This window comes from Penicillium cataractarum (genome assembly GCF_028827025.1).
Source record: "Penicillium cataractarum strain IBT 29864 chromosome Unknown utg000001l, whole genome shotgun sequence".
NCBI lineage: Eukaryota > Fungi > Ascomycota > Eurotiomycetes > Eurotiales > Aspergillaceae > Penicillium > Penicillium cataractarum.
This window is the reverse complement of record NW_026622737.1, coordinates 2,080,839-2,107,375: the sequence shown is the minus strand read 5'-3', so window position 1 is coordinate 2,107,375 and position 26,537 is coordinate 2,080,839. Positions and strand designations below refer to the sequence as shown.

At 47.8% G+C, this 26,537-nt stretch overlaps 9 protein-coding genes across 9 annotated transcripts; 6 read left to right on the top strand and 3 right to left on the bottom strand.

Annotated features, from left to right (window-relative positions):
- Positions 1-369: 369 nt before the first annotated feature.
- Positions 370-1,446, top strand: N7496_000733 (D-hexose-6-phosphate mutarotase; the record flags this gene model as incomplete). The annotated part of the gene is made up of 3 exons (XM_056693664.1): positions 370-612; positions 683-997; positions 1,060-1,446. 3 exons carry the CDS (start codon positions 370-372, stop codon positions 1,444-1,446), a joined length of 945 nt encoding a protein of 314 aa, XP_056560393.1.
- Positions 1,447-1,816: 370 nt separating this feature from the next.
- On the bottom strand, positions 1,817-3,573 carry N7496_000732 (putative choline transport protein; the record flags this gene model as incomplete). Its single annotated transcript, XM_056693663.1, has 3 exons — positions 1,817-2,667; positions 2,722-3,350; positions 3,407-3,573. 3 exons carry the CDS (start codon positions 3,571-3,573, stop codon positions 1,817-1,819), a joined length of 1,647 nt encoding a protein of 548 aa, XP_056560392.1.
- Positions 3,574-6,426: 2,853 nt separating this feature from the next.
- Positions 6,427-7,077, top strand: N7496_000731 (Helicase C-terminal; the record flags this gene model as incomplete). The annotated part of the gene is made up of 1 exon (XM_056693662.1): positions 6,427-7,077. The coding sequence occupies one exon, from the start codon at positions 6,427-6,429 to the stop codon at positions 7,075-7,077; it is 651 nt and encodes a 216-aa protein (XP_056560391.1).
- Positions 7,078-7,113: 36 nt separating this feature from the next.
- On the top strand, positions 7,114-7,779 carry N7496_000730 (uncharacterized protein; the record flags this gene model as incomplete). Its single annotated transcript, XM_056693661.1, has 1 exon — positions 7,114-7,779. One exon carries the CDS (start codon positions 7,114-7,116, stop codon positions 7,777-7,779), a length of 666 nt encoding a protein of 221 aa, XP_056560390.1.
- A 6,678-nt stretch (positions 7,780-14,457) lies between these two features.
- N7496_000729 (uncharacterized protein) lies at positions 14,458-15,528 on the top strand (the record flags this gene model as incomplete). Its single annotated transcript, XM_056693660.1, has 1 exon — positions 14,458-15,528. One exon carries the CDS (start codon positions 14,458-14,460, stop codon positions 15,526-15,528), a length of 1,071 nt encoding a protein of 356 aa, XP_056560389.1.
- A 2,866-nt stretch (positions 15,529-18,394) lies between these two features.
- On the top strand, positions 18,395-20,361 carry N7496_000728 (putative MFS multidrug transporter; the record flags this gene model as incomplete). The annotated part of the gene is made up of 3 exons (XM_056693659.1): positions 18,395-19,098; positions 19,148-19,394; positions 19,453-20,361. The coding sequence occupies 3 exons, from the start codon at positions 18,395-18,397 to the stop codon at positions 20,359-20,361; spliced, it is 1,860 nt and encodes a 619-aa protein (XP_056560388.1).
- Positions 20,362-20,961: 600 nt separating this feature from the next.
- N7496_000727 (putative glucan 1,4-alpha-glucosidase) lies at positions 20,962-22,932 on the top strand (the record flags this gene model as incomplete). Its single annotated transcript, XM_056693658.1, has 3 exons — positions 20,962-21,184; positions 21,235-22,069; positions 22,140-22,932. 3 exons carry the CDS (start codon positions 20,962-20,964, stop codon positions 22,930-22,932), a joined length of 1,851 nt encoding a protein of 616 aa, XP_056560387.1.
- Positions 22,933-23,110: 178 nt separating this feature from the next.
- N7496_000726 (sugar transporter) lies at positions 23,111-24,816 on the bottom strand (the record flags this gene model as incomplete). Its single annotated transcript, XM_056693657.1, has 3 exons — positions 23,111-24,063; positions 24,122-24,275; positions 24,325-24,816. 3 exons carry the CDS (start codon positions 24,814-24,816, stop codon positions 23,111-23,113), a joined length of 1,599 nt encoding a protein of 532 aa, XP_056560386.1.
- Positions 24,817-25,741: 925 nt separating this feature from the next.
- On the bottom strand, positions 25,742-26,236 carry N7496_000725 (huntingtin-interacting protein K; the record flags this gene model as incomplete). Its single annotated transcript, XM_056693656.1, has 2 exons — positions 25,742-25,852; positions 25,928-26,236. The coding sequence occupies 2 exons, from the start codon at positions 26,234-26,236 to the stop codon at positions 25,742-25,744; spliced, it is 420 nt and encodes a 139-aa protein (XP_056560385.1).
- Between the last annotated feature and the right edge of the window lie 301 nt (positions 26,237-26,537).

Sequence of the window (26,537 nt, the reverse complement as noted above, 5' to 3'; positions counted from 1 at the left end):
CAGGACTGTTATAAACCTAGCAGTGGGAACAATCGTTGAAGTCCATCGTAAAAAGCGGGACCAAAAGAGGATGACTAACAGTTCTGGTTGGGTGCGGAATAGGGGGCGGTTACCAAGTAGCAGGCAGACAAGCGGCGGCTCGCTGTGCAAAGTTACGGGTCGACAGGAGGCTGTTTCTGGCGCTAGAAGCTGTCATTTTCGGCGTCGGTTTCACAGGTCCCTATATTCTACTTGTAATTGTTGTCCTGGCGTAGTTGAAAGATGCAAGTGGGGCCAAGCTCCGATCCCCCGCCATGACCTCAACTGGCACCCGCATCACTCTCATCCGTAAGATCTTCTCCAAACACAATCCCCCTCTCCGACTTCACAATGGACCGCTCCAACAAACCCTCTGCGATCGGCGTGAGTGCCTCGCTCCCACAGCCTTCCGTTTCCGTTAAGGATGGCATTATCGAGGCCAGCTTACCCTCCGGCGAGTCCGTCGCGGTTTACCTGTACGGTGCCACGGTCAGCTCGTGGAAGGCGAACGGCCAGGAACAGCTGTTTATGAGCAAGACAGCCCATTTGGATGGTTCTAAGCCGATTCGCGGTGGAATTCCGCTCGTATTCCCGGTATGTCCTCGCTCTTGACTCGCGACCTGTCTATAGGGATCCACGCTAATCCGAAGCTTGAAATGTACAGGTCTTCGGTCCCCCTCCTCAGAACCACGCCACCTCATCCCTCCCCCAGCATGGCTTCGCTCGCAACTCAACCTGGGAGTTCCTCGGAAAGTCCTCCTCGGAGGCCGGCAAAGGAGATCTGGCCGTCAAGTTGGATTTCGGCCTATCGCACACCATGTTGAGCGAGGAGTTCCGGAAGGCGTGGCCGTACGAGTTTGGACTGGTTTACAGCGTCACTTTGACCAAGGATGCGCTCCGGACCTCCCTCCAGGTTACCAACGAGGGCAAGGAGAACTTTGAATTCCAGGTTTTGATGCACACCTACCTGGCCGTGGAGGTATAGTTTCTTTCCAGTCTTGCGCTTGTTGCATATAGCATGCTCGGATCTAACAAGCACAGGATATCTCCAACGTCCGCGTCAAGAACCTCGAATCTAAGACCTACGTCGACAAGACCCGTAACGCAAGCACCCACACCGAATCCTCTCCTGCACTGGCCATCACCGAAGAGACCGATCGCGTCTACCAGGGTCTAGACCCCGCCAAGCCGATCGTCGTCTCCTCCGCTTCGGACGATCAGCCTCTCTTCTCCATCACCCGGGAAGCTCTCGGCGATGTCGTTGTTTGGAACCCTTGGATTGAGAAGGCCAAGGGCATGTCCGACTTTGGTCCCGATGATGCATACAAGAACATGATTTGTGTTGAGGCCGGCTCTGTTTCTGCTTGGCAGACTCTCGAGGCAGGTGACTCGTGGGAGGGTGGTCAGAGTATCAAGTCTCGCCTTTGAGAAGCGCAGATAATTCATATGGATACCGATTATGGGAATCCCCCTCCCTCGATGCATGAAATGTTATGACTTAAGGGCGCTTTTACGAGCTCGAAAATGGATAGATTACTATTGAATGTGGTGGACTATAACTATCTTGTAGATCGCTCGCTTTATCGACGTGGTCGAGATTCATTGTAGAAGCTTGCATTGAATTTTGTATCATGGCCAATAGTAGCCATGCGCCGCAGCTGCTTGAATAAATATACACAAAAAAAAAAGGACAAGGATAGATACAGCCACCAATCAGTCAAAACCAAACCCAAAGTACAAGAAGTCTCGCATCATACAACCATGTTCATCATCAAAATTAACACTTGTCATCCCATCATCACACATGGATATGATCATCAAGACAAGCCGTCGGCGGCGGGCTCGCCACATCAATAAACGACCTCCGCCCCTCCTTGCCAGTCTGAAACGCACTCAACCTCTCTGCGGCTTCAAAGCTATACTGCGGACCCTGGTACTCGCGCCTGCCGCGGAAAATCCACCACATCGCCGTGAGAGCCATCAGGCCCACGGAGATCACGCTCGTATAGTTCATATTCTGAACAGTAACCGGCAACACGAATGGGAAGCAGAAGAACACGACAGTGACCAGGATATACATCAATGCTGTGATATTGACTGCCATACCCAGTTTCTGTCCCATGTAGAAGGGACCAGGAACCATATTCCTTCGACCGGAGAGGACGTGTGGGAAGATCGCGCCAAAGTAGGATAGCGAGCTCAGTACGATGAAGGAGGATATCAACGCTTGAAAAGCGGTTGTACTGCCCACGTAGATGCATCCTAGACAAGTGACCATGGCACTCATAGCTACCGTTGCGCGAACGGGGCAGTTGAGGGTTGGATGGACCTGGGCAAAGTAACTGGCGAAGGGCGTTGCGTTATCACGGGCAAGACTCCACCACATGCGTCCGCCCGTGACAAAAGTGCCAATGAGAGTAGGGAATGTAGCGAGGAAGAGGACTGCTATCAGGCCTATGGCGCCCGCGTTGGAGCCAGTTGCTTGTCGGTAGATCTCGGCTGTTGGGAAGAAGCCGATGTTGCTGGCGTAGACGGCGTCTAGGTCTTGGATGGAGTAGAAGAGAGCGATGAGATAGACGAAAGATGTTGCAAAGGCTGTGAGCATTTGGAGCATGATACCTTGGGGTACTCGTCGCTCCGGCTTGGGGACTATGAGTATACTGTTAGCGATGTACTCTCAGTGCGAAGGGCTATCAATGATACCTTCTTCTGAGAGATGACTGATACAATCGGGAGTCCCGACTGCAAAGGCTGCGTTCAATAATCCAGTCATGAAGCATATACCATCTGACCAACCACCCGTCATATTGTGGTATTCCGTCCAAACTGAGGCATTGCTTGCATGTTTCTTCGGCATCACGGCCAGCACGATGACGGTAACCACCAGTCCGACCATGGACAAGGTGAGTGCGATCCGATTAAGCAAGGGGATAAATCGATTTCCGAAGCAGACAATGGCACAGCAGGACCAATTGACGATTTGGAAGACGATAAAAACCTGCCAGGCATGCCATTCCACACTCGTGTTTTTAAGCAAGTACATAGCCACTGCTTCATTTCCAAGCATAGAGCTCATGGAGGCAGCAGACAAAAGCCATGCGCAGGCATTGAGATACCCCGTGAAGAATCCTGCACCACGTCCTCGACTCCGACTAAGTACTGAGGACCAATAGTACACGCCGCCTGCCGACGGCATTGAAGAGGCTAGTTCAGCCAGGGAAGCCGAGATAGCAGTGTAGAAAATGCTAACGAGAATCAAGCCATAGATCACAGCCATCGGTCCACCATTTTGGAGGGCCGCGACAATTGTTCCGCCCGTAGATGCCCAAGAGCTAAACAGAAAAGGTCAGTCTCGTAGATCGAGTTAAGATGCGAATCCAATACCTACTTGGCGATCACAATGCCCAAACTTGTCAAACTCCACAGTCCAAAATTTCGCTTCAATTCCTGCTTATGGCCAAGAGCAGCTTCTAGGCGTACCTCATCTATCTCACCCTTAGTCTTCAATGGTGTCACCCCATCCTGAGATGGTGTCTGAGGTACCTCCACGGCCATGCTGTCCGTCTCGAAAAAAGCGAAGAACCAAAAAGCCGAACGGGTCACTACAGGGGGAACTAGGAAGAATAAAAACAAATGATCAAAAGTCAAAGACCAATCCAAGAAGGAGGTCACCCCGCGGAAGCGAACTGACGCATCTGTTTTTTCTTTTCTTCCGGACAGACACGGCCAATCCGAGTTGTCAGCCCTGGAATGCTTCATGCGAGGAGGGCGCGATGCCCATATGGCCGCCACGTGTGGTGCACAAAATGTTACGAAGGAATTCTACGAGAACAAAGAAAATATGTTCTTGTGGAGATGACCAGTCTTTCGAATTTTTCTGACAGGGACCGTTGGTGGTCAATTCCACAATTCCAGGTCCGAGCCAAAGGCGTCGCTATTGGCAATGGGCGCTTGGACGGGCATGGCTCCTGCACCCGACAAAGTAAATGCCAAAGTAGATTTAGGACCTGTCTAGATCATGCGACGCGGTAGATCGAATCGCTGGAGATTCATTCTTCTAATGCAAATGGGCAGTGGACTTCTCTAATTACCTTCCTAAAGGGTCAGAAAGTGGGCGTGGCTTATAGTGTTCGATGCATCGCAATCCACGCAAGGGGGGATCGGTTCATAGAGTGATCCATAGCGACCCTAGGGCTGCTTCGGGCGCCGATCGGGCGACGATCCCCTAGTCTCCCAGGAACCTTGACCGGGGGCCCCGACAAATAGCCAAGCTGGAATATGATCTCACAGTGAAACAAGGTATTTCTTTACGAGAACCATAATCCTGGAAAACTAAGTTCCCAATTTGAGCAACCTACGGAGGGTTTGACTATCCTTGCTATGACACACTGCCACCTCCCTTCCAGCATTCCTGTTGAACTCCTGCGCAAAATCCCATTGGCGTGATGCGAGCCCAGCGACCGGTCTCTAGGGTGTTCCACATGGCCTCGCGTGTACTGTAAACAGGATCTTCTTGCCTAGGGCGTGTAGGTGCAGAAGGTTTTAATAGATCAATGCATCAGACTCGATCTGATCTTGCCAGGAAAAAGCAAAGATCTACACTGGTGGGCTGGGAAAAAGAAACTCTTTTACGAAACTCTGTCTCGGAGACTGCCGGTGTGTCGGGCCATTTTGAAATAACTAACGAGGCATTAAGAACTTTCAGCTTGATAATGACTGGCAATTGCATATTATCCGCGGAGGTCCCTTGTGTAATACTTTGGATAGTGGGTAAAATCTATCTATAACTAGTGACCCAGACTTGAGATTCTTACAGGAATAACAAAAGGGCCAACCGAAGTGATAAAATACATACAGTTTGGTTAGTTTCTTTCTATCTAGAAGTCTTCTAGTTAGCAAACGAATTGTCTGGCTAGATAAGCTTCAAATACCGCTGGCTCCTTTAAACTGTTTTCTTTCCAGAGGTCTTTCCAGAGGTCTTTCCAGAGGTCTTTCCAGAGGTCTTTCCAGAGGTCTTTCCAGAGGTCTTTCCAGAGGTCTTTCCAGAGGTCTTTCCACAGGTCTTCCGAACCGTCTCTCCACATAGCTTTGGAATTATTTCTTAGGCTATCTTTTAGCTCATGGCTAATAAAGTTCTTTGGAGACCTAGTCAAGGAATATTACAGACAGTAGAGCAGGTTCTTTTCGTGTCCTAGTAGCAAGAACCAGCTAGTATTATGTATCTTCTATCGATATATCTCTCTTATTCTAATCTAGTATGAACCTGGAGTGAATTCACCGGATGCCTCAATGATTGCTAGTGGATATGTTTGTGGTCGGGCTAATTCTTTGGACTGTATCTGTCACCGCCTCGAAATCTCCAGAGGAGTATGCGGCGTGTGTGGGAGCGGGCTGGGGTAAAATTTATGTCTGGGAACTTTGGGGATTTGTTTGGCAGGAAGTCTCCAGATGGTAACTTCCAGATACCATAAAAGGCCTTTCTGTTGCAGTACTCTCTTTCTCTTTTTCTTCTTCTTCTTCTTCTTCTTCTTCTTCTTCTTCTTCTTCCTCTTCTTCTTCCTCTTCCTCTCTCCTCTCCAAACCTTCCGTTGAAATCTTATCCTCGTTGACTGGTTGCCATTCTACCTACCAATACCTCATCACCTTTGATGACTCGACCCTATTGACCTCGACTACTCGGTCGTTTGGTCATGCGTCCTCCCGTTTACACCTGCATAGATTGCTCTGCAGGTTTGGTGGTTCTTTCCAGGACCGACGCTTTGTTCTTTGTCTTGCAGACCTATTTAGGTCTTTCTCTTCTTCCTTTCCTTCTTCTTCTCTAGATCCATCTTCATCATAGTCTAGATAGACATTGATTCAGATTCCCCTCCTTTCTGCTTCCTCTGCGTAGGTGTCGGCGACACCATCAACCTTCTATATATATATTTATATACATGATGACTTGACCTCCTTTTGCCCTCGAGGACTCGGCCGTTTGGTGGTGCAGTCCTCCGTTTGTACCTGCATAGATTGCTTCTGCAGGTTTGATGGGTTTCGCCAGGACCAGGCCTTATTTAGGCCTTTGCCTTCTTATTTTCCTTTCTTTCTTCTTCTTCATCATCTTCATCCTCATGTCTCTAGATAGACAATTGACTCAGATTTCCCCTTGCTTCCTTGCGTAGGTGTCGATGGCACCATCAATACATATATTGCTACGGGCCTGAATCTTCATGCCAGTTGCCACATCGTCATCTTGATGGGAAATTCCCTGAATTACAATCTCGAGACACAGGCGATTGGGCGTGCTCATCGGATCGGGCAGACCAAGCCGCAGCTGGCGTATCAGCTATCTCAAGACCTAGCGGACTAGTTTAATTATCATTGCCCAGGCTTAGAGATTCCGCCTCTCCATGGAAGTCATGACACTTGATGTACGATACCCTTCGGGGATCAAACCTTTCCCCAGGGAGACAGGACTTGCATAAGAGTGGTTGTGACGATAACGCCGCCGATGATTCTGAGAATCCATTACACGCCACCAGGTCCTCGGCAGCTGCATTGGAACTGGGTACCATGCAGTTAAACGCGGAACCCAACCTGAATGCTCTGACTGGAGGTGGTGCACCAAGTGCCCCGTCTGTGGAGAAGCCAAAGAAGAAGAAGCTCCCCCCACCGTACACCTCGGAGTGTAAGTACCACTTTGAGAGGGTCATACTGGACGAATGTCAGTACGTCAAGAACATCCGAACATGCGCCCATCAGTGCATTACCCAGATTCCTCGCAATGCCTTGTTCGGACTCACCGCTACCACCATGTGGAATCGGATCCTGGACTTGTATGGCTACTGTAGCCTCCTCACCGGTCATCTCACCGTGAAATTCACCAAGCAAAACCCAACTGGGGGCCTCCTTGGTCCTAACGATGTTCGATACCCTGATCTCCGTGTCTTGTACAAGGCCTGGTCCGATGTGACCATTCTCCCGGAGAACAGCACGAAAATTCCCTACGAGCTGCTTAACCCGGCCGTGCTGGTTCAATTGACCAAGGATACGCACGGCGAGATCACGACGCAGATTTGATACGAAGCGTATCCATTCCTGTTCCGGGCCTCTATCATGCAGCGATCCATGGGGGACCGGGTGCTGGATCAGAATGGGCGTTCAATTGTCATTGGCGCGGACATTCCACCCCTCCGAGTCATGACAATCGAATTGCGGTACTCGCCTGTGGACCAAAAGTTCCACAATATCGATTACGATTTCTACATTGAGAACTTACACAAGAGTGGTGGTGATAATGGCGCTGCCGATGATTCCTCGCCTGGCGGGCGTATCAATATGGGTCTGCTTCGTATCCTATGCCTGAATGCGTTTAGTCCGTTACTTTCTAAGTATTTGGACAGCGGTACTCGTGCCCAGACCCTTAGTCAATTCATCGGCCGCCTTGTCAATGGCGCCGATAATGGCTTTGAAGCATTCTTCCTTGCTACTTGCAGAGACGTGTCCATTCCCCGGCTCAAGGATGCAACTGAGCAAGCCTACTATCTATGTAGGCGATGCTCACGTCTCGCCATGCTCCTCCGGATCTTCGACTTGGAGGGTGCCTTTGTCCACCCCCGGCCCCGTTTCCTCTTGGTCTGCCATTGGCCTATGGTGGCCTGGATGGTAGAGATGTTCGTGGTCCGGTTGGGCCTACGAACGGTCTCTGTTACAGCATCCAAAACGGCAGAGGAGTGTGCGGCGGCGGTGACAGAGTTCACTAGCCCTCGGTCTTGTTGCTAGGTGATGTTCACCACATACAATTGTGGTGCCACTGGGCTCAATCTTCATGGGAATTGTCATATTGTGGTCTTGATGGAAAATGCATTCAAGTACAATCTGGAAATCCAGGCAATTGGGCGAGTGCATCAGATCGACCAGAAGCAGCCGCAGCGAGCATATCGGCTCTCCCAAGATCATACCATCAGTCGGTACCTACATTATAACAATTTCCATAAGATGATGCCCCAGGTTGCTGCACAGTACCGGGACGCCTTTGAGGCAGAGGTGGAGATGGCTGCTGGTGCGGACCCTGATAGAAGGGCGAAGCACATCCGTGATTGATGACTCGACCCCATTGACCTCGACTACCAGGTCGTTTGGTACTGCGTCCTCCTGTTTGCACCTGCATAGATTGCTCTGCAGGTTTGATGGTTGTTTCCAGGACCAGCCCATTGTTCTTTGTCACATAGACCTATTGAGGTCTTTCTCTTGTTCTTCCCCTTCTTCTCTTCTAGATCATCTTCGTCTTCATGTCTAGATAGACCAATTTGAGTCAGATCTCCCTTTCTTGATTCCTTGCGCAGGTGTCGATGACACCATCAATGATGCTTGTGAGAAGAAGTTGCGTGAGCTCATGGGCTTGGACAAGGACTTCCCGAGCTACTTTACAATGGTGGACAAAAAGATCCAAATCTGACATCGGAAGGTGTGTCCAAGCGCAAAGCCAACCCAGGGCGAGCTATCAAGCCTGTCCCTGTGGTCGCCCCTAAGCGGAAAACCACCGAGGGGAAAGCTCCCTCGACAAAGCGCCAGAAGACAGCAGCAACGGCTCCAGCAGACAGCAACAAGGTGGCGCAGGTCACAGGTCAGGTACCTCGGCCGTCGTCAAGCCTTTTCAGCGCCAAGAAACCGGCCAAGAAAACGACCAAGGAGCCCACTGCAGAGACCGCCGAGGAGACATCAAGATGCCAAAGCTGAAGATCACATTCAAAAGTCAGCAGGCTAAGGAGGCTCCCAAGGAGGCCCCCAAGGCGGTCCCAGCTTACACTATGATCACTGGTCCAATCCCCTGGGCCAAACTGGCCAACTACATCACAGTGTTCCAACGGCAGCCAAAGATGACTCTGGGCTAGGGTCTAGCGACGATGACTCGGAGTCCTCGGAGGAGGAGCCAACTCCATCCCGAACCCGCCGTTCGTGATCGTTTTACAGATTGAGCTAGTGACTTTTAGGGGTCTATTCCTGGACCACCATAGGTAGGAAGATGGAATTCAATGCATTTTGTCTGTCCTCCCATGATTTGCTAATCAAAATTAGACAGCGGCCGGAGATCGAATTTCGGTCGGCGCACCAACTTTTTTGCCCTATATCTATGGATATAAAAATATATTGATATCATGTATCTAGCTTTACTATAACACTACGTTAACTATAACACTTACTAATCTTATAAGTAGTAACTAACGTAATCCACGGCCGACCGGATCACACGGCCGACCGGATCACCCCTTCTAAATTCGCGTCTTTCTACCAACCTGATTAATTCAACCACCTACCATGCCACCAATTCGCAGTGAATCTAGCCATAAATTGGCTAACCAAGAGGGCAAGATCCTATTAGCCCTTTCTGATTTAAAAGAGGGCCGTATCTCTTCTATCCGCGCAGCAGCAAAGCTATATGAGATACCCTACACTACCCTACATACGCGTGCCGATGGCCGAGTCTCACGCGTTGATAAGCGCCTATCTAGTCATAAATTGACCTAAACCGAAGAGGATACGCTTGCTAAGTGGATATTATCTATAGATTCACGTGGAGTAGCGCCTAGACCGGCTACTATAGGAGAAATAGCTAATATCCTACTTACTACGCGCGGTAGTAACCCTCCGCCTACTATTAGTGTTAATTAGCCATTAAGCTTTATTAAACGCCGCGATGAGCTTCGGTCTCGCTTCTCGCGAAGATACGATTACTAAAGAGCCCTAAACGAAGATCCGAAATCGATTCGGTAGTGGTTTACGACCGTATAGCGCACAATCGATGAGAAGGGTATATAACCGGAGGATATCTATAACTTTAATAAGATAGGCTTTATAATAGGCCTTATATCTTCGCAGAAAGTAGTTATAAGAGCTAAATACTACGGTCGGAGGTCTCTTCTATAACTAGGAAATCGCGAATAGATTACTACGATCGAAGTAATCTACGTAGATAGCTATTCACTACCGCTATATATAGTCTTTAAAGGCAAAGTGGCTATTACAGGATAGTTTAACGAAAATCTACCGAAAGACTAGCGAATCGAGGTCTCTGCTAACGGTTAAACTACCTATAAGATTAGCCTACGCTAGTTATAAAAGATCTTTATACTATATACGAATTCGTGCGTACGAGGTCGGTTTCGGCTATTAATTCTTGATGGTTATAGTAGCCACCTTACACCCTAATTCGACCGAATCTACACAGAAAACGATATTATACCTCTTTATATACCTACGCATTTATCGTATCTACTATAACTACTAGATATTAGGTATTTTGTAGTAGTTAAGCGCGCGTATAGTCGCTTCGTTAGCGATCTTACGCGTAGAGGATATAACTATATCGATAAGCACGATTTCTTAGTGGATTACTAGCACGCGCGGCTAGAAGCGTTCTAATTAACTAATCCCACTATCAAAAATAGCTTCGTAGCTAGCGGTCTAGTACTATTAGATACTAAGAGAGTACTTGTCAACATGTGGATGTTGTGGGGTCACATGACGAAGGACCCACTCATATAACCCCTCTCTACATATAGATCTTCTTCTATAAAGATCTAACAGATTGATCCTCAACGATCTCGCATATGATTGCCTACCTAAGCAAGAGACTCTCAACAACTCTGATTCTGTTGATTTATCATGTGATCTTTTGCTATGTTTCTTGTGATATAAATACTGCTATGTTACCTAGTTAAATTGAATCAAGTTTATCATCCTTTGTGATCTCCCTTCTAGATCAGTGGTACTCTTCCACAATCGTGGTACTTCTTCTTCTTCCTTAGAAGTACGCACGACCGATAGACTCATAACCGTGTATTCAGACACTATATTGAGTATTTACCAATCCTTATGCACACTATCGTCTTGTGTGTATGACCACGACTTTATGGTCACCGCCTAGAGTCCGACAGTACTTAATAAGCTTAATATCTCTCTACGAACTCTAATACCACTAAATAGCCGGCTAAGTAGTAGATCTAGCGAATTTATACCACAAACGCCTAGAACCGCTACTTAGCTATTTAAGTAAGCTTCTATATTGAAAGATCTACTAAAACGGCGGTTAAATAGCCCTCCGAGCCTATCAAAAGAGATCCTAGACCAGATAATCAAGGGGTTCCAGCTCGCGCTTCACAGCGGTGCACTACTAGCAGAGGACAACGCGAATTTACGTATAGCGAATAAGAAGATGGTCAAAAAGCGCAATCGGTCAACTAAGAAGATACCCTGCGAAGAGGTTTTAACCATTAAAGAGGCTATACAGCTAGCTACGTAGCTAAACTAGCTAGAGGAAGATAATGGGGTAGATTCGCATACAGAGATCGAATTACCTAGTCAGCCAACTAGGCCAGCAGCTAGGGCTCCGCCTAGGTGTAGTGGATGCAGGGAGATTGGCCACAGGATTAATGTATGTAAAAATCGCTATATCTAGTTGAATTAATAGGTGTTGGTTGAGATAATCGATTTTGAAGTATCCCCATGGGGTAAGCTGATCCGGTCGGCCGTGGATTACGTTAGCTAGTAAACTCTAAACATCTTCTCCAGGGAGCCGTTAACATAGTCGAGGACTTATTCAATCTGATCACCTGATTTTCACGAATAAGGACTCAAGATATATAGTACTATAAATAACCCGAGGAATATGGGCGACTCGTTTAACTCATAATTTTGTCTGGAAACTACAATGGATGTCCGTATTGAAAGAGGTTGATGACATGTAATTCTATTAGAATCAAGAAAATTTTGCTCTCTTCGAAAGCGAATAAATCTCCTTTCTACTGAGCCTCAGTTTCTGCTTTGTTTTGAGCAACTCTTGTGTTAGTTACACAATTTCGACTGTTCATGAAAAGCCTTATCCTTCTTAATTGATTGTATCGTTTTCTTACCAGTGAATCTTCAGTCAGTAGTGTAGCAGCCCTCCGACGTGTCATATGTGATGCCTGTTAAGGCGTTGCTGCGTTCTTATGGATAGCTGGCTTTCCTCGATTTACCCCGAGTCAACAGACAAGTCTGTCTCTGGAGTTGCTTAGTCCAACTTTGTGAAATATTTCGATTAACTTCACGTCGATTGTGGTGTATTTTATTGATTGTCTGATACCGCAGGAAATGGCTTTGTTTCTCCTAAAATGAGTAACAATGGCAAACCTATATTTTCTTTGGGCTTACTCAAGGTGGCGGCCTTTAGGACTACAAATCAGGCCGTATCCGAGGGCTAAAGCTAAATTACCCCCAACCATTCAAATGATTCCTACGCTCTGCAGAAATAGTGTGGGTGAGGTGGCGTGGCTGCGGCGGGTGCATGCAAGTTTAGTGCCTAGGGCTTATCTTAATCTCGAGTATCTGAATACGGCTCTAGGTGTTTCTTCAAGATGATTACGAGGGGGAGAAGAACGATTTGAAGGTAGCTATGTAAGATCTTCATCAGTGCTTTTAGTTGCGCTACGCTCAAAGGTAAATGGCACTAGACAAAGGGGAACGTTTTTCGAGGGAACATGGTTTTGCACAAAGAAAGTCCTGCATACAACACGAAGCCAACTCTTCAACTTTCCTTTTGGTAATGACTTGAGAAGTAAAAACCTATCTCGCTTAGGCACTCAGAGATTGCGCATCATACTTTGTGATCTCCGACAGTCAAGAATCTTGGGTGCATTGAGAGTGGACCTATCAACTAAGTGCGGGGGATCTAGGCAGATCAGGTGATCAGGTGTTCGCGGCTCTACAGGCCTAATTTCAAGGGATTTCTAACTAAAGAAGTTACAGCAAGCCATCAATAATGTTTTAGAAAGTGGCTGTCGATATCCTTGGCATGTCCAGCCGGTTGACCCGTTCTATCAGTGATTCTGCACCGTGATCGTGCTAGTTGCGTTTGGAACAGTCGCGATCTAAATTTCTCCCAAGACCATAGCACCAAAGTAGCTTTCCGTCAAAACATTCGGTTCATGGGACGTACAAACTTTAGCATCTAGGCATCTACATAATTATAAACTCGAAATATGCGTTCCTGGCGATGAGCCCTATCGCCAACTCGGATATCGCGTCAAAGGTAAATTCGAAACACGTAGATCCCATCACCAAAGTCACTGGTGACTGGTGGTCCGAGCATGAACTATTGGAACTTGGCTCGGATCACCTTGCAGATCAACGATCCGAATGTCCCAATCAGATCCCTCGCCGGAGTCACCGTACGCTCTATGCGCCCACCGCGGAATCTGACCTGTCACCCGATTGTCACCCAGATTGCTTTTTGTTCGAGGGATTGCAGATCATCAAGCTATCGCCATCGTACATGCGGGAGGATTAGGCCCCGATTATAGCTGGGCGCTAGGTCAAAGCCTAAGTCGAGCGATCCAATACGTGTGAATTGACCAAGAGTTACACGATACACTAAACTCAGGGTCCGGGCTCGCCTAAGAGATCCTAGAATGGATATCGAGCATGCTTTCTCGTGTCGCACGAACAATGAAAAAACGTGAGAAACAAAAGCAACTTTCCATGGTAAGGTTCGGATCTCCGCATTTCCTGTGACTCGCCGGAAGTCCCTAGGCTTTGGGAGTAAATCGGGTAGAAAAGTAGGGATGAATCGAGTCCTGGATCTCCCATTATGATCTGCATTCCAAAGGCAACTGCCATCGATCTGGGTCAACAAGCTCTTGCCCTCCCTTGCGTCCTGATTCCCAGTCCTCCTTGCTTGTCACCCAGCCCTTCCAGCCCAGCACTGACATTTCACAGCCCATTATGCATGGCACCGCAAGCCCAGCCCTTGGCTAGCGCTTTGCTGACTCCCCCGATAGCTTTGAGTTTATTCACGCTCACCGACTGCGATAAAACTGATCACTTTGGTTGGAGCCCGGCCCGATCTACAGTAGTCTGAGCAAACAAAAGCACCAGGCCCGCCGATGACATCGTCCGGTCATGGCCTCTGAAAGGATGCTTCTCATCAGTCTCGGACTTTGACTTCTTACTCTTTGCACACATTGAGTCATCTATGGCAGAATCCCCTCTTCCCTCTAAAGACCTCAAGTCAAGTTGGCCTAGGGAGTGACTCTCCCTCCTTCCGCCAGGATGGGAGACGTTTCACCAACTCCACATCAGCTTCTCGTAGAAGCTATTGTTTTTTGGAGTATAGCAGTTGTCATTTATGTCGGACGGATGTGTGTTCATCTTTATGCCAACACTCTTTATGAGAGATCGCTGACGATTACCTAGGATCTCGCGAGCAATTGCGGGCGGATCAATCAAACGTTTATTCTGTACGACATTCCGACTTGATTTCGTGTTCTAGCTCTTGATCGCTGACTTTTGATTCGACTTCCGTAGGGGACGATTATGTTATGACCGCTACTTTTGTATGTCGGGTCCAAGCTCACTCTCCTAATCTATATCTCTCGTCGTATAGCATGTGCAACATTTGGCTAATTGGCATTCGCGACGCAGATGATATACACCACCCTGCTCGTTCTCATTCAAATTTCCGCACGCTATGCCACGAATCTTATGGACCCGAAAGACTATGCCGAAGTGTTATCAGACCCGCAGCAAGTTAGCGATCGCATCTACGGAAGCAAGATCGTAATTGGCTTGGAACAGTGCATGTTGGTCTCGACATGGGGCGTCAAGACATGTATGCTGATTCTATACTGGAGGATTACGCAGAACCTCCGCTCCAACTTGTACATCAAAATCCTTTGTGTGTATGTGGCACTCGGCTTCGTCGTTATCATGATCACCTACTACGGAGTGTATTGTCGGCCATTTAGCCAATATTGGGCGATGCCAGTGCAAAACATGCAGTGTGCGACCTACCAGTACTACTCGATCACCCAAGCGGTTTTCAACATCTCGTCGGATGCGATGATGTTCGCTGTTCCGATTCCACTCCTCGTCAAAGCTCAGCTCAAGCGACGCCGGAAGGTCTTACTTCTGGGTGTCATGAGTCTGGGCCTGTTTACCATTATCGCCGCTATCCTCAACAAGTATTTCAATTTTGCCTCTCCTCTCACCACCACTTATCAAATCTGGTACATCCGTGAAGCAAGTACCGCGATCTACGTCGCAAACTTGATGTGTTGGTGGCCTCTATTGCGCAAGCTGTTCGGACTCAAGGCCTTCTCGTACAACAGCAACCGCGGCAACAGACCTCGAAACCCAAACAATCAGAATAAGGACGCTAGTGGCTATTCCGAAGCCTCACGATCTCGACCATCCGTCTCCCTTCCCTGTCCATTGAAATTCATACCAGGCTTCCGCCATGCAGGCCAGAACGCTCATAATGGAAGCCAAAGAGATACGAATCGCTCCAGCCAGGAGGCTATTACGCACGCTTCGCATGATTATATGGAGGAAATTCATCAAATTGATGGCGTTGCACTGGAAGCCTGGAATGGCAAGGGCAAGCAGAATATCGATATTGAAGAACAAAAAGGGACTAGTCAGGATTCCATTACGGTGTTTGAGACGGATCCAAAGACCTCGTCTCGACAGGACCATGTTCACAAGGTGACATGAAGCGATGCTGTTATTGATGTATAGGACTGCCTTATCTACGGGCGTTTGGTTGGGTTTTTGCTATTTTACATCTTTTTCCTTGGTCAATTGTTTGGGCGCTCCTTTTGTTCGATACCCCGCTGGGGTATATTGACTCTTTCAACCCCTAGCTATCACTGTTTAAATAGAACCTGGGGAATATGCTCCTAACCACACGTGTTAATTATTATTTCTTAACTATATTCAGTCAGTCAAGTTTATATACTAAGGTAGAGACAACAATTATGGAGACCATGGTTCAATCTAGAAGCTTTTAGGAAAGAGGTAATGAGCTAGCATGTTATACCTCCAAAGATTAATAAACCCCCTCTTGGAAACCCCGACCCGTATAATCTTCGATTCGATTGCTAGACATCCTTCTTACGTATCAGTATCAGAGATAAATTACTCTTACTAAGGATCTTCCTTTTGATATAGAGAAAGGTCTACCTCTTTCGAGACCTCTTTCGAGACCTCTTTCGACACCTCTTTCGACACCTCTTTCGACACCTCTTTCGACACCTCTTTCGACACCTCTTTCGACACCTCTTTCGACACCTCTTTCGACACCTCTTCTCTCACTTTCAACCTCCAGATTTTGAAGTCTACTCAAACCTAGCAGGGATTTAATTCCTCACTTGATACTAGTTCATATGCCAATATGGAGGTTCAAAGCGTCGGCCAGCAAGAGCCTCATCGAACAAACCTCGACGGCCTGGTTTTCTTCGCCCGAAGATCTTCCGGGCCATCACCTCCATTTTCCCAGTTGAAGCTGTGTGCCGAATTCCTGCATCAGCATTGGACGGCAACATTTGGTAGCTTCAATGGGTCCCACGTCTATATCTTAATTAATTTGAAATAATTGATGTTAACCAACAAAGCTCTTTATGGATGCCCGGCCCTACGTGTAAGAAGAATTGCCAGAGACATCCGAGGGTCCGCCAAACACATACCGCCAGTATATCAGATGGTTCATACAAAGCTCAACAATCAAACTCTTTAGAGACCTAGCAATCAAGGTACGTAATTTAATAAACTATTGAAGTAATAATCAAAAAATTATAGTAGGAATTTCTAGTCCCCCTATAAAATAATTGATATTAGGTCCGTCAAGGAGGGTAGATATTTCTTAGAAGGCGTCTTACAAGATCACCTGAAAAATAACAGGATAGTATTAGAAAATTATCTAAATCTCAATATCTCTGATATCAATAGCCAATAACGCGTGGTGGTTGAGACACTCGAACATCATGTGAAGCATTTTGTATGGATACCCTAACAAAAAACTACCGGCAAAAATAGTATTTTTGGGTAGTGGACCCCCGCTATCGGAGGTCCGTAATAAATGGTAATTTATGTAGAGGTCGGTTCGTCAGTATTTAGTCGAGTAAGACTAAGAGAAGCTAGGGGGAGAAAGATAATGAACATTTTGAGCTACTGGCCTACCTAAGCTAGCTACTTAACTACGGTTAGCTAGCTAGGTGGCATTATTGACCAGATTCCATTCAGTTTACTTGTTTACTCAAGTGGATACAAGCAATATCAACCATGGTTTGAGCCGAAAGCTGTCAGAAAACGGATGATGAAGTGGCATGTCATAGGTCGAAGTTTGGCATCTTCCAACAGAGTCAGCGCCGATAGTCCAGTGGTCAGGATCCTTCCTTCCCAGGAATGAAATAGGAAGGGGCCCGGGTTCGAACCCCGGTCGGCGCAAGGATCTACCGTTTTTGTCTGTTGAGTTTTGACCGTCTGATCCAGTGGTGGCTGTCACACTAAAAGCTCGGCGGTAGCAGTGTTGAAACCGAGCCCGTATTGGAAGAATGTTTGTCCGAAATGCCGACCGAACCAATCAGCAGTGCCCCTTTTCTCTCTCTCATGTCTTCTCTTCCTGGTTATCATCCTTCTTAGACAAACATTTCCTTTACTACTTCCTCTCTATACATCAGCCCTTTAGACTATATTTGGGTCGAATACCTTTATACTAAATTTTCTACCACTGCCTAACCTTCAGAGGCATAGCGGTGTTAGAAAATAGCGCAAGAAATGTCTAGTTTGTGCTATCTTTATACGATCGGCCCTACACTCATCATTTATCGTTCTTATATACTAGTACCGGTACAATGCTATAACAGATTTGTAACACGTCTTTTAGAATGTCTTTTGGCACGCCTTTTAGCACATCTTTTAGCATATATTTCAACACATTGTTGGGAACACATCTTTTTACCACGTCTTTCAGCATCTTCTTCAGCATATCTTTTCTGAACAATACAGACTAGAGTTTTCCATTCAATCGTATGATTATATCGTAGTGACCTTTTCTTTCGAAATCTTTTCGCGGTGTAAGAATAGACTATAGTATAGTGATATAGTTCTCTATGTACTAGAAGTTGTAGACTGTATGCTTAGTCTTTGCGGGTTTGAAGAGGTCAATCACACGGAGGGTGTTGGTAACTACAAGAATTTAGATGGCATAAATAAGGATTTTCAGCATAGTTGCTCTTAGTATGCCCATCTTAAGCTTCCTAGTTACTGCTCGGTGGCGTCGCTGGGAAGTCCGAGTCTCGGAGTTAATTGCGGTTAAGTCGGCACTCCACTCGCCGTAAACGGGCCAACCCGCCGAGTGTGGGGGGCATCGGCGATGGTGTCAGAACCCGAGATTTTTTGCCTTCGCTTTGTTTTTTCACTCCTCACTTCAATGCAAATCCGACTTACTGGTCTGGCATATTGGGTGTGCTGAGTCCAACATTAGCCCAAGTTCCGCAGACCGAAGATCAGCGACTCCCAACCACACCATATACTCAACTGCCGAAACTCTTAAAGTCGCGTGCCGCCCGGTCTTGGCTTGATGGGGTCCTCTCCGCACGAACGTGCGGGCCAACCCCAACTGGAGGAGACGGACGTCATTCAACTACCTTCGCATGACAATCTGGACTTTTCCCACAACGACTTATCCACTGAAAGTGACGATGACAGTGTAGATACTGCCATCCATGACGAGAACTATACACGAAGAACCCCACGTCCGCCGCCACTACTCATAAACCACCGCCGTTTCCCATCAGCGGACGAAGATAATAGTGATCACGATCATGACAGTATTCTCCCTTCGCATGAGGGATTCCAAGAAGAGAAACCAGTGACATGGAGCTCTTTACCAAAGAAAGGGCAACTGGCTATCCTGACCTTTGCCAGATTATCGGAGCCGCTTACCCAAACCTCATTACAAGCCTACCTGTTCTATCAACTTAAATCGTTTGACCCGTCATTACCAGACTCGGCAATCTCGGCGCAGGCCGGGATCATGCAGGGTAGCTTCACTGCTGCCCAGTTTCTGACTGCGGTCTGGTGGGGTCGACTGGCTGATGCAGAATGGATGGGCCGTAAGAGAGTTCTGCTGATCGGTCTTCTGGGAACATGTATCTCGTGTTTAGGATTTGGATTCTCCCGATCCTTTACATCGGCTATCGTCTTCCGCACTCTGGGTGGAGTGTTGAATAGTAATGTCGGTGTGATGAGAACTTTAATTGCTGAGATTATTGCGGAAAAGAAGTATGTTACACCCGTCTGCACGGTGACCCCAAAAACTAAGACATTCCAGGTACCAATCAAGAGCATTTTTGCTACTGCCCATGTGTTTCAACATTGGTGTGATTATCGGTCCAATCTTGGGAGGCTCGCTGGCCGATCCTGTCAATAGCTTCCCATGGTTATTCGGTCCCGGCTCTGCCTTTGGAGGCAAAGACGGCGTCTGGTGGATGCAGCGCTGGCCGTATGCCCTGCCGAATGTGTTGAGTGCTATTTTTATATTCATGTCATTACTCGCTGTCTTCCTTGGCCTCGACGAAGTAAGTTCTCCCAGGCCAACCGCCGAGGACGAGAAATGCAGCTCTAACTGTAATTCAGACACACGAAGTCGCGCGTTACCGTAGTGACTGGGGCCGCAAATTAGGAAAAAGAATTGTGCGAGCCTTTACCAGGCAGCCTCGACACTATCGCCCTCTTCAAACTGACGATACTGACTCCGTGTATCTCGATGGCAGCGTGGGCACATGGTCTGCGCCATCAAGTCCAGCCCGCTCACGCACGCATCCTCGACCTCGTCCCCATAAGCGACCTGGCTTCCGACAAATTTGGACCAAAAATGTGATGCTCACATTGTTTGCACACTTTCTCTTGGCTTTCCATACGAGCGCTTTCAACGCAATGACCTTCGTGTTCCTTCCAACCCCTCGCGCACCCAAAGGTTCCCGCGATGGGTTCTTCCACTTCGGTGGCGGACTGGGTCTTCCCTCAGCGCGTGTCGGTCTAGCCACAGCTATCATTGGGTTCATTGGCCTCCCTCTGCAAATCTTCCTTTATCCTCGCATCCAGTCCAAACTCGGAACCCTCACCTCCTTCCGCGTGTTCCTCCCATTCTCCCCTATCTCCTACCTGCTTATGCCATTCCTCGTCGTCTTACCACGTCTAGTGTGGGTTGTTTGGCCCGCTTTCACCGTCGTGGTATCTCTGCAGGTCATCTCACGCACCTTCGCGCTCCCTGCTGCCATCATTCTTGTCAATAACTGTGTGACTGACGCTTCTATTTTGGGTACGGTTCATGGAGTTGCGCAGAGTATTTCTAGCGCTGCTCGCACCCTGGGCCCTTTCCTTGGAGGGTGGGGTCTTGGTCTTGGTCTGGCTAATAACATGGTCGGGGCTGTGTGGTGGGGGTTGGCTATTGAAGCTTTCCTGGGCTGGTTTGTGCTGTGGACTATCCAGGAGGGAAAGGGTATACAGAAGCCAAAGGAAGAGAATGATGATGAGGATGATTGATGTATAGAGCTGGACCCACCAGCAGTTGAAATAGATCAAATTGTATACGCAGGGCCCAACTACTCAACGTGTAGTGTCTCGACCTAAGAATGCTTATTTCTGCCAGTCTTCTATTCCCATTCTAAGCCGAAGGTTCTAGATCTGCTCAAATTCTCACTTATTGGCTAGATTCACCCGGGACTAGACGTGGGTGAGCTAGTGGACAAGGAGAGGCATTGACTGGCCGCAACTACCCCACACGGCGATATACGCGGTACAGTAGCGCCCGGGGTAAAGATATGTCCATGACTCCACCTCGCTTAGTTGTACGTTCTCCCCAAGAAAAAATACTAGACTAGGAAATTTTAGGGACTAGTAAAGGTTCCATCTGGCGATTGGGAACTTCAACCTCCGAGAGGAGGCGTCGAGAGCGGGGAATTACCGGAAATTTACGTGGACTCCGGGGCACTGCCGAACAATAGTGCAGAATACTAGTATGCAGAATAGTATAAAAGGGCGTAAATCGGCGGCGCACAATCAAGTACCTGCGCTTGCACTTCATCTCATTTGCGCAGTATAGACGCGGCCGGTTTCTTATTTCTGACTAGAACGCGGGTCAAGATGCGCGCCACACTTTTTACCAGTGTTGCCAGCGTCCTTTGGACTGGGTCGCTGACATTTGCGAGTCCGACGGCAAAGAGTGCCGATTTGGCATCATTTATATCGAAGGAGGGTCAACGATCTATTGTAGGGATTTCCGAGAATCTGGGTGGTAAAGGCAGCAAGACACCGGGCACAGCTGCTGGCTTGTTCATTGCTAGCCCAAACATGGCCAACCCAGACTGTAAGTTACAAATTTCTCCTTGTTAGAACAGGCCTAATCTTTATTAATAGACTATTACACATGGACTCGTGATTCAGCACTCACAATCAAGTGCTTGATCGACCTATTTGAAATTTCTGGTGGTGGATATTCAATCAGTACCAAAGAGTTGGAAACCGGTATTCGGAATTATGTCTCGTCACAGGCAGTGCTGCAGAATGTATCCAATCCATCTGGAACTCTGCAAGATGGCTCTGGACTTGGTGAGCCCAAGTTTGAGATCGATCTAAACCCATTTTCCGGTTCCTGGGGCCGGCCTCAGCGTGATGGACCCGCCCTGCGAGCGACAGCTATGATCACATACGCAGACTGGTTGATTTCCCACGGCCAGAAGTCTGAAGCCGCAGATATTATGTGGCCCATCATTGCAAATGATTTGGCATACGTGGGCCAGTACTGGAACAATACCGGGTTCGATCTCTGGGAAGAGGTTGACGGATCATCTTTCTTCACCTTGGCTGTTCAACATCGCGCACTGGTGCAGGGATCAAGTCTGGCACAGAAACTCGGCAAGTCATGCCCTGCTTGCAAATCTCAAGCACCCCAGATCCTTTGCTTCTTGCAGAGCTTCTGGAATGGAAAATACATCACTGCCAACATCAACCTCGATACCAGTCGCTCCGGTATCGATTTGAACTCGATCCTGGGAAGCATCCACACCTTTGACCCAGAAGCTGCATGTGATGATTCGACCTTCCAGCCTTGCTCAGCCAGGGCTCTCGCAAACCACAAGGTTTATGTCGACTCCTTCCGTTCAATTTATAAGATCAATGCCGGCATTCGAGAGGGTTCGGCCGCGAACGTTGGTCGGTACCCAGAGGATGTTTACCAAGGGGGTAATCCATGGTAGGTCTACATCTATGCTAATTCCAGGATCTCCAATTCCAGTGTGCTAAAATATTCCCACTTCGTATAGGTATCTTGCTACTCTAGCCGCCGCTGAGTTGCTGTACGATGCCTTGTACCAATGGAATAAGATTGGCAAGCTCGATGTCACCGCGACTTCCTTGGCGTTCTTTGAAGATTTCGATGCTTCCGTGAAGAAGGGGTCCTACTCGGCGCACAGCTCAACCTACAAGACTCTTACCTCAGCCATTCGGGCCTATGCGGATGGTTTCTTGACTCTCGTCCAAGAATACACTCCCTCTAATGGATCTCTGGCTGAGCAATATAACCGGAATACCAGCGTTCCCCTCTCAGCCAACGATTTAACGTGGTCTTACGCTTCCTTCATCACAGCCGTACAGCGTCGTTCCTCTATCGTGCCTGCCTCATGGGGTGAGAAATCCGCAAATGCCGTTCCAACTACCTGCTCCGCATCGCCCGTCACAGGGACTTACCAGGCTGTCGCTTCGGCCTTCCCGACAAGCACTGGGTGCGTCCCCGCGACCGACGTTGTGCCAATCACATTCTATTTGATTGAGAACACTTTCTATGGCGAGAATGTCTACATGACTGGCAATGTCAGTGCGCTCGGCAACTGGGATACGAGCAATGGGTTCCCACTCACGGCGAACCTGTACACTGAGACGGATAATTTGTGGTTTGCCAGTGTCGAGCTTATTGCCGCAGGTACTCCGTTTGAATACAAGTACTACAAGGTGGAGCCGAATGGCACCGTTATTTGGGAGAGTGGTGACAACAGAGTTTATGTTGCTCCTACTGGCTGTCCGATTCAGCCTAACCAACATGATGTGTGGCGGTCTTGATTGATGTCTCGCTTGTGAGGGTTCTCGATGTCATCTATATTTGAGCACAAAATGAAGAGCCCAGGGAATCAAGCTCTAGTTTGGACCACGAAGGTCGTAAGAGATGATCATAAGAATAACCATTAAACCCCCAAATTCATAATCGTTATTTTCCATGAAATTCAAATCTAGCTTGAATTTATGGCTCGGCCTTGGTTTGACTGACTCGTCGGCCGTGATTCTCCTTCCGCTTTGCCTGCAAGGACCGAGCAAACTTGCTTTGCTCGCGAATCTGAGGACCCTTCCAATAGAAAACATAAATGGGAGCCACGACAAGACAGGAAAGGCAGGCAAGAATTGTACTAGCATACTCGACATGCCACTTATCTCCAATATTGGTATACATTGGCGTCGCGTACATCGCGGAAATACCAGCAAGAAGATCTCGAGCAAAGGCATTTCCACCACACGCGGAGGCGGAGTATACCCCGTAGGATGCAATCATATAGTCGACCGAAGACAAGTAGATTGCGTAATTAGCAATGCCAACCATGGTGGAAAATATCATCGAGCCGATCCAGTGCACGCCATATTTCTGCCCAAGTGATGTCCAAGCAAATCCGAACAAGCCGATCGGCTCGAACGGCGCAAGGAATAGGAGCCACTTTAAGCGGCGCTCGGGTGGAAGTGCGTCATCACCCTTGGCTTCACGGATAGCACCGTCTCGCATGAACCAAGGAAAGTATGAGAAGTAGGCGAGAACGTAGGCAAGATTGATCGGAATGACTGCCCAGGCTTGTGCAAGGATACCGAATCCCCACCCTTGCTCGTAGACAATCGAAAAGCTCTCGAGGAAGGTAAAAATCAATGCGTCTGAGAATCCGGATAGAAGGGACAGACAGAGAACGATAGGCTCTCGCAAAAGCATGTGGAAAGGGCGTATCCAGATCATGCCCGCCTCTTTCAGCGACACACGAGGGTTTTTCAGTTCATTCGGTCCGTATACATTCGGGTCTTCTCCTGTTTCACGACGTCGCTTGGCTTCCCTGTCAATGAGAATGGTAGAACGACTCTCAGGCATGAAGAAAATAATCGCTTGCGTGACGGCTCCGAAGATGAGTTGAATCCAGAAGAACCACTGCCATCCTAAGTCTTAATTCAGAGCGTATGTTAGCATCCCTTCCTGTAATAGACCAATATCTCATCTTACATCTCTCGATCGGTCCGCCGATAACACCGCCAATGCTAGTACCAATACAGGAGGACAACACAATGAAGGCTAAGGGGAACTGTTGCGTTTCGCGCTCGTAGATATCTGCGATTAGACCGAGAGTAACGCTGCCACCAGCGGTAGAGATACCACCCTAACAATGATCAGCATCATAAAATCGATAATGGACTCAAGAAGCTTACCAAACCACGTGCGACAACAATGGTACCCCAGTTAGGTGCCAGTGCTGCCGGGATTTGCCATATGTTGATGAGGAACATGGACAGCTGGAGAATCGGCCAACGGCCAAACTCCTCACTCCAGGGTGCCCAGAGCTCACATCCGATTGAATAAGTAACAAGATAGATCATCTGACCAGTACGGGCTTCTTGTTCACCAATACCAAAGGCCGCTGATAGAGGCTTGACTGCATTGGGATAGACTGAGGTGTTAAAGTTCATCGATACTTGAACAAAAGCCACTGCGACGAGATAAGACCATTTTTTCCACTTTGGCCAACAGTATCCTAGCTTATCGTAACAGTCATCCTCTTTAAGCTCGCGCTTTTCTGTCGAGGGAATGATTTCTTTTTCAGTGTCTGTGCTGAGTACCCCGCTGCTAGGATAACTCTCTGTGCCACTAGCAGAAGGCGATCTGTCTGGGCTGTGGCCCAATGATGGAGCCAATTCAGTCATGGCTAGACAATGGTGATTGAAGTAGATTCAATTCTTGGAGAAGGTTGTTTATCGGTGTATTTATTAGTTATCTCAACACGCAAATTTCGGTGATATTCAGAATACTACACACTGAGATTAATCGTCATTGCTCTCAAACCGGATTCTTGGTAGATGCACCCACCTGTAAAGTGGGTGCATGAAATAGCTCCTTAAGTGGATGCTTCTTTTTTAGTTGTAAGTCGTGCATTGATGAACGAGTACTATGATTAGGACCTTTTCATGCATAGGAGGTATGGCAAATAGTTTACATCCCCTACCATGATACTCGGTCGAGTCAGGTAACAGACCAAGGATTTTCAAATTGAAAAGCGACCTATGCTTTTGCATCAATAATTATATCTAGAGGCTGAAAATTTTGATGGTACGCGATCCTCTGATCGTCACCGAGGCCCTCCCGACCCTTTCTTGGCGAATCCACTATAAAGTGGACTGCCCTCAAGTATCGGTCCTGGCCTGACGTCAATTGTGATTTCGTCAGCTAGACAGTGTTGACGAACCTCGGAATTCGGTAGGTACTCTGGACAAACTAAAGATATCTACGCTCTACAAGACGAGGACTGGACGAATGCCCATTAACTCTACTCGAGGAGCCGATTCCTTGAATCAGACTCACTCCTTCCTAATAAAGAGATACATAGTTAAGTCTGCTAAAACGGAGATATACGGTTTGTCCGAAGACTCTGTTTCATTGCAATTCATCTTAATTTCGTCTAGCGGTCGTTCAGTCGTAAGTTCCCACTTCTATTATGAAGGTCTTATCTTCTCCACAAGAGGGGTCGGGCCGCTCGTGGCCAATGAGCAGTAAATATCAGACTTTCCATCGGAAGATCGTTGTCTGATCATCCAGACTCGCTCTCATCCCATGCGTCATTGAGCAGTGTGATCAAGTCTGAATTGAGGGAGTGATGAAGGCCTTCATGGCGCGTGTCACATCGCCCTCGTGAGCCCTGAGAAGATCTGTTGCCTTGTTCTTATGCAAATCCAGCTGTTCGGCCTATTTTAACAACGAAAGGTTAGAAAATGGATCCATACTGGAAATTTCAAGAGATCAATAATCATATCTCCATACCAGAAGTGTAACATCAGCTGCATTTATTTTAACCACCTTCTTCTTCACCTCTGCCTCTTTCTTCTGGGACTCGGTCGCCTTCTTCTTCCCAGTGTCATGGCCTGCAGCGACTTCCAAGCGGCTCATAGCCTTGCTCAAGGCCTCTTGGTCTGCGCCTGATGGCCCCTTAGAGGAAGCTGCATCACCAGCTAATCCATCTGTATTCAACGAGTTGAGGGCGGCTGCAGCCTTGCGGTCTTCGGCGTTCGCGGGGAGCTGCTGATTCACCGTATCTGGATCCGCAGTAGCAGATGGAATGGGGTCGGACATTTTGGTAATCTCTTCGTTCGGTCAACGGTCAATAGTGTATAGCTCCACTATGTCTTAGCGGTGTTGAAGGTGGTTGGAGAAGGAACAACGTCACCGATAAGCGCCCAGCCCCAAGATAACAACTTATGTAAATATTAACGCCTGAATAGTCAGGCGACGAAATGAGTCATCCGACAGGTTCCGCGAATAAGCGGCGAACTGAATTTGTTGTCTGGCTTTTCTTCCTGGTGACTGTGCTTTTTTTTGTTCTTTGTTGACTTCGAATTCAAAGAACTCGATACGTGGTATCTAACCAATTGCC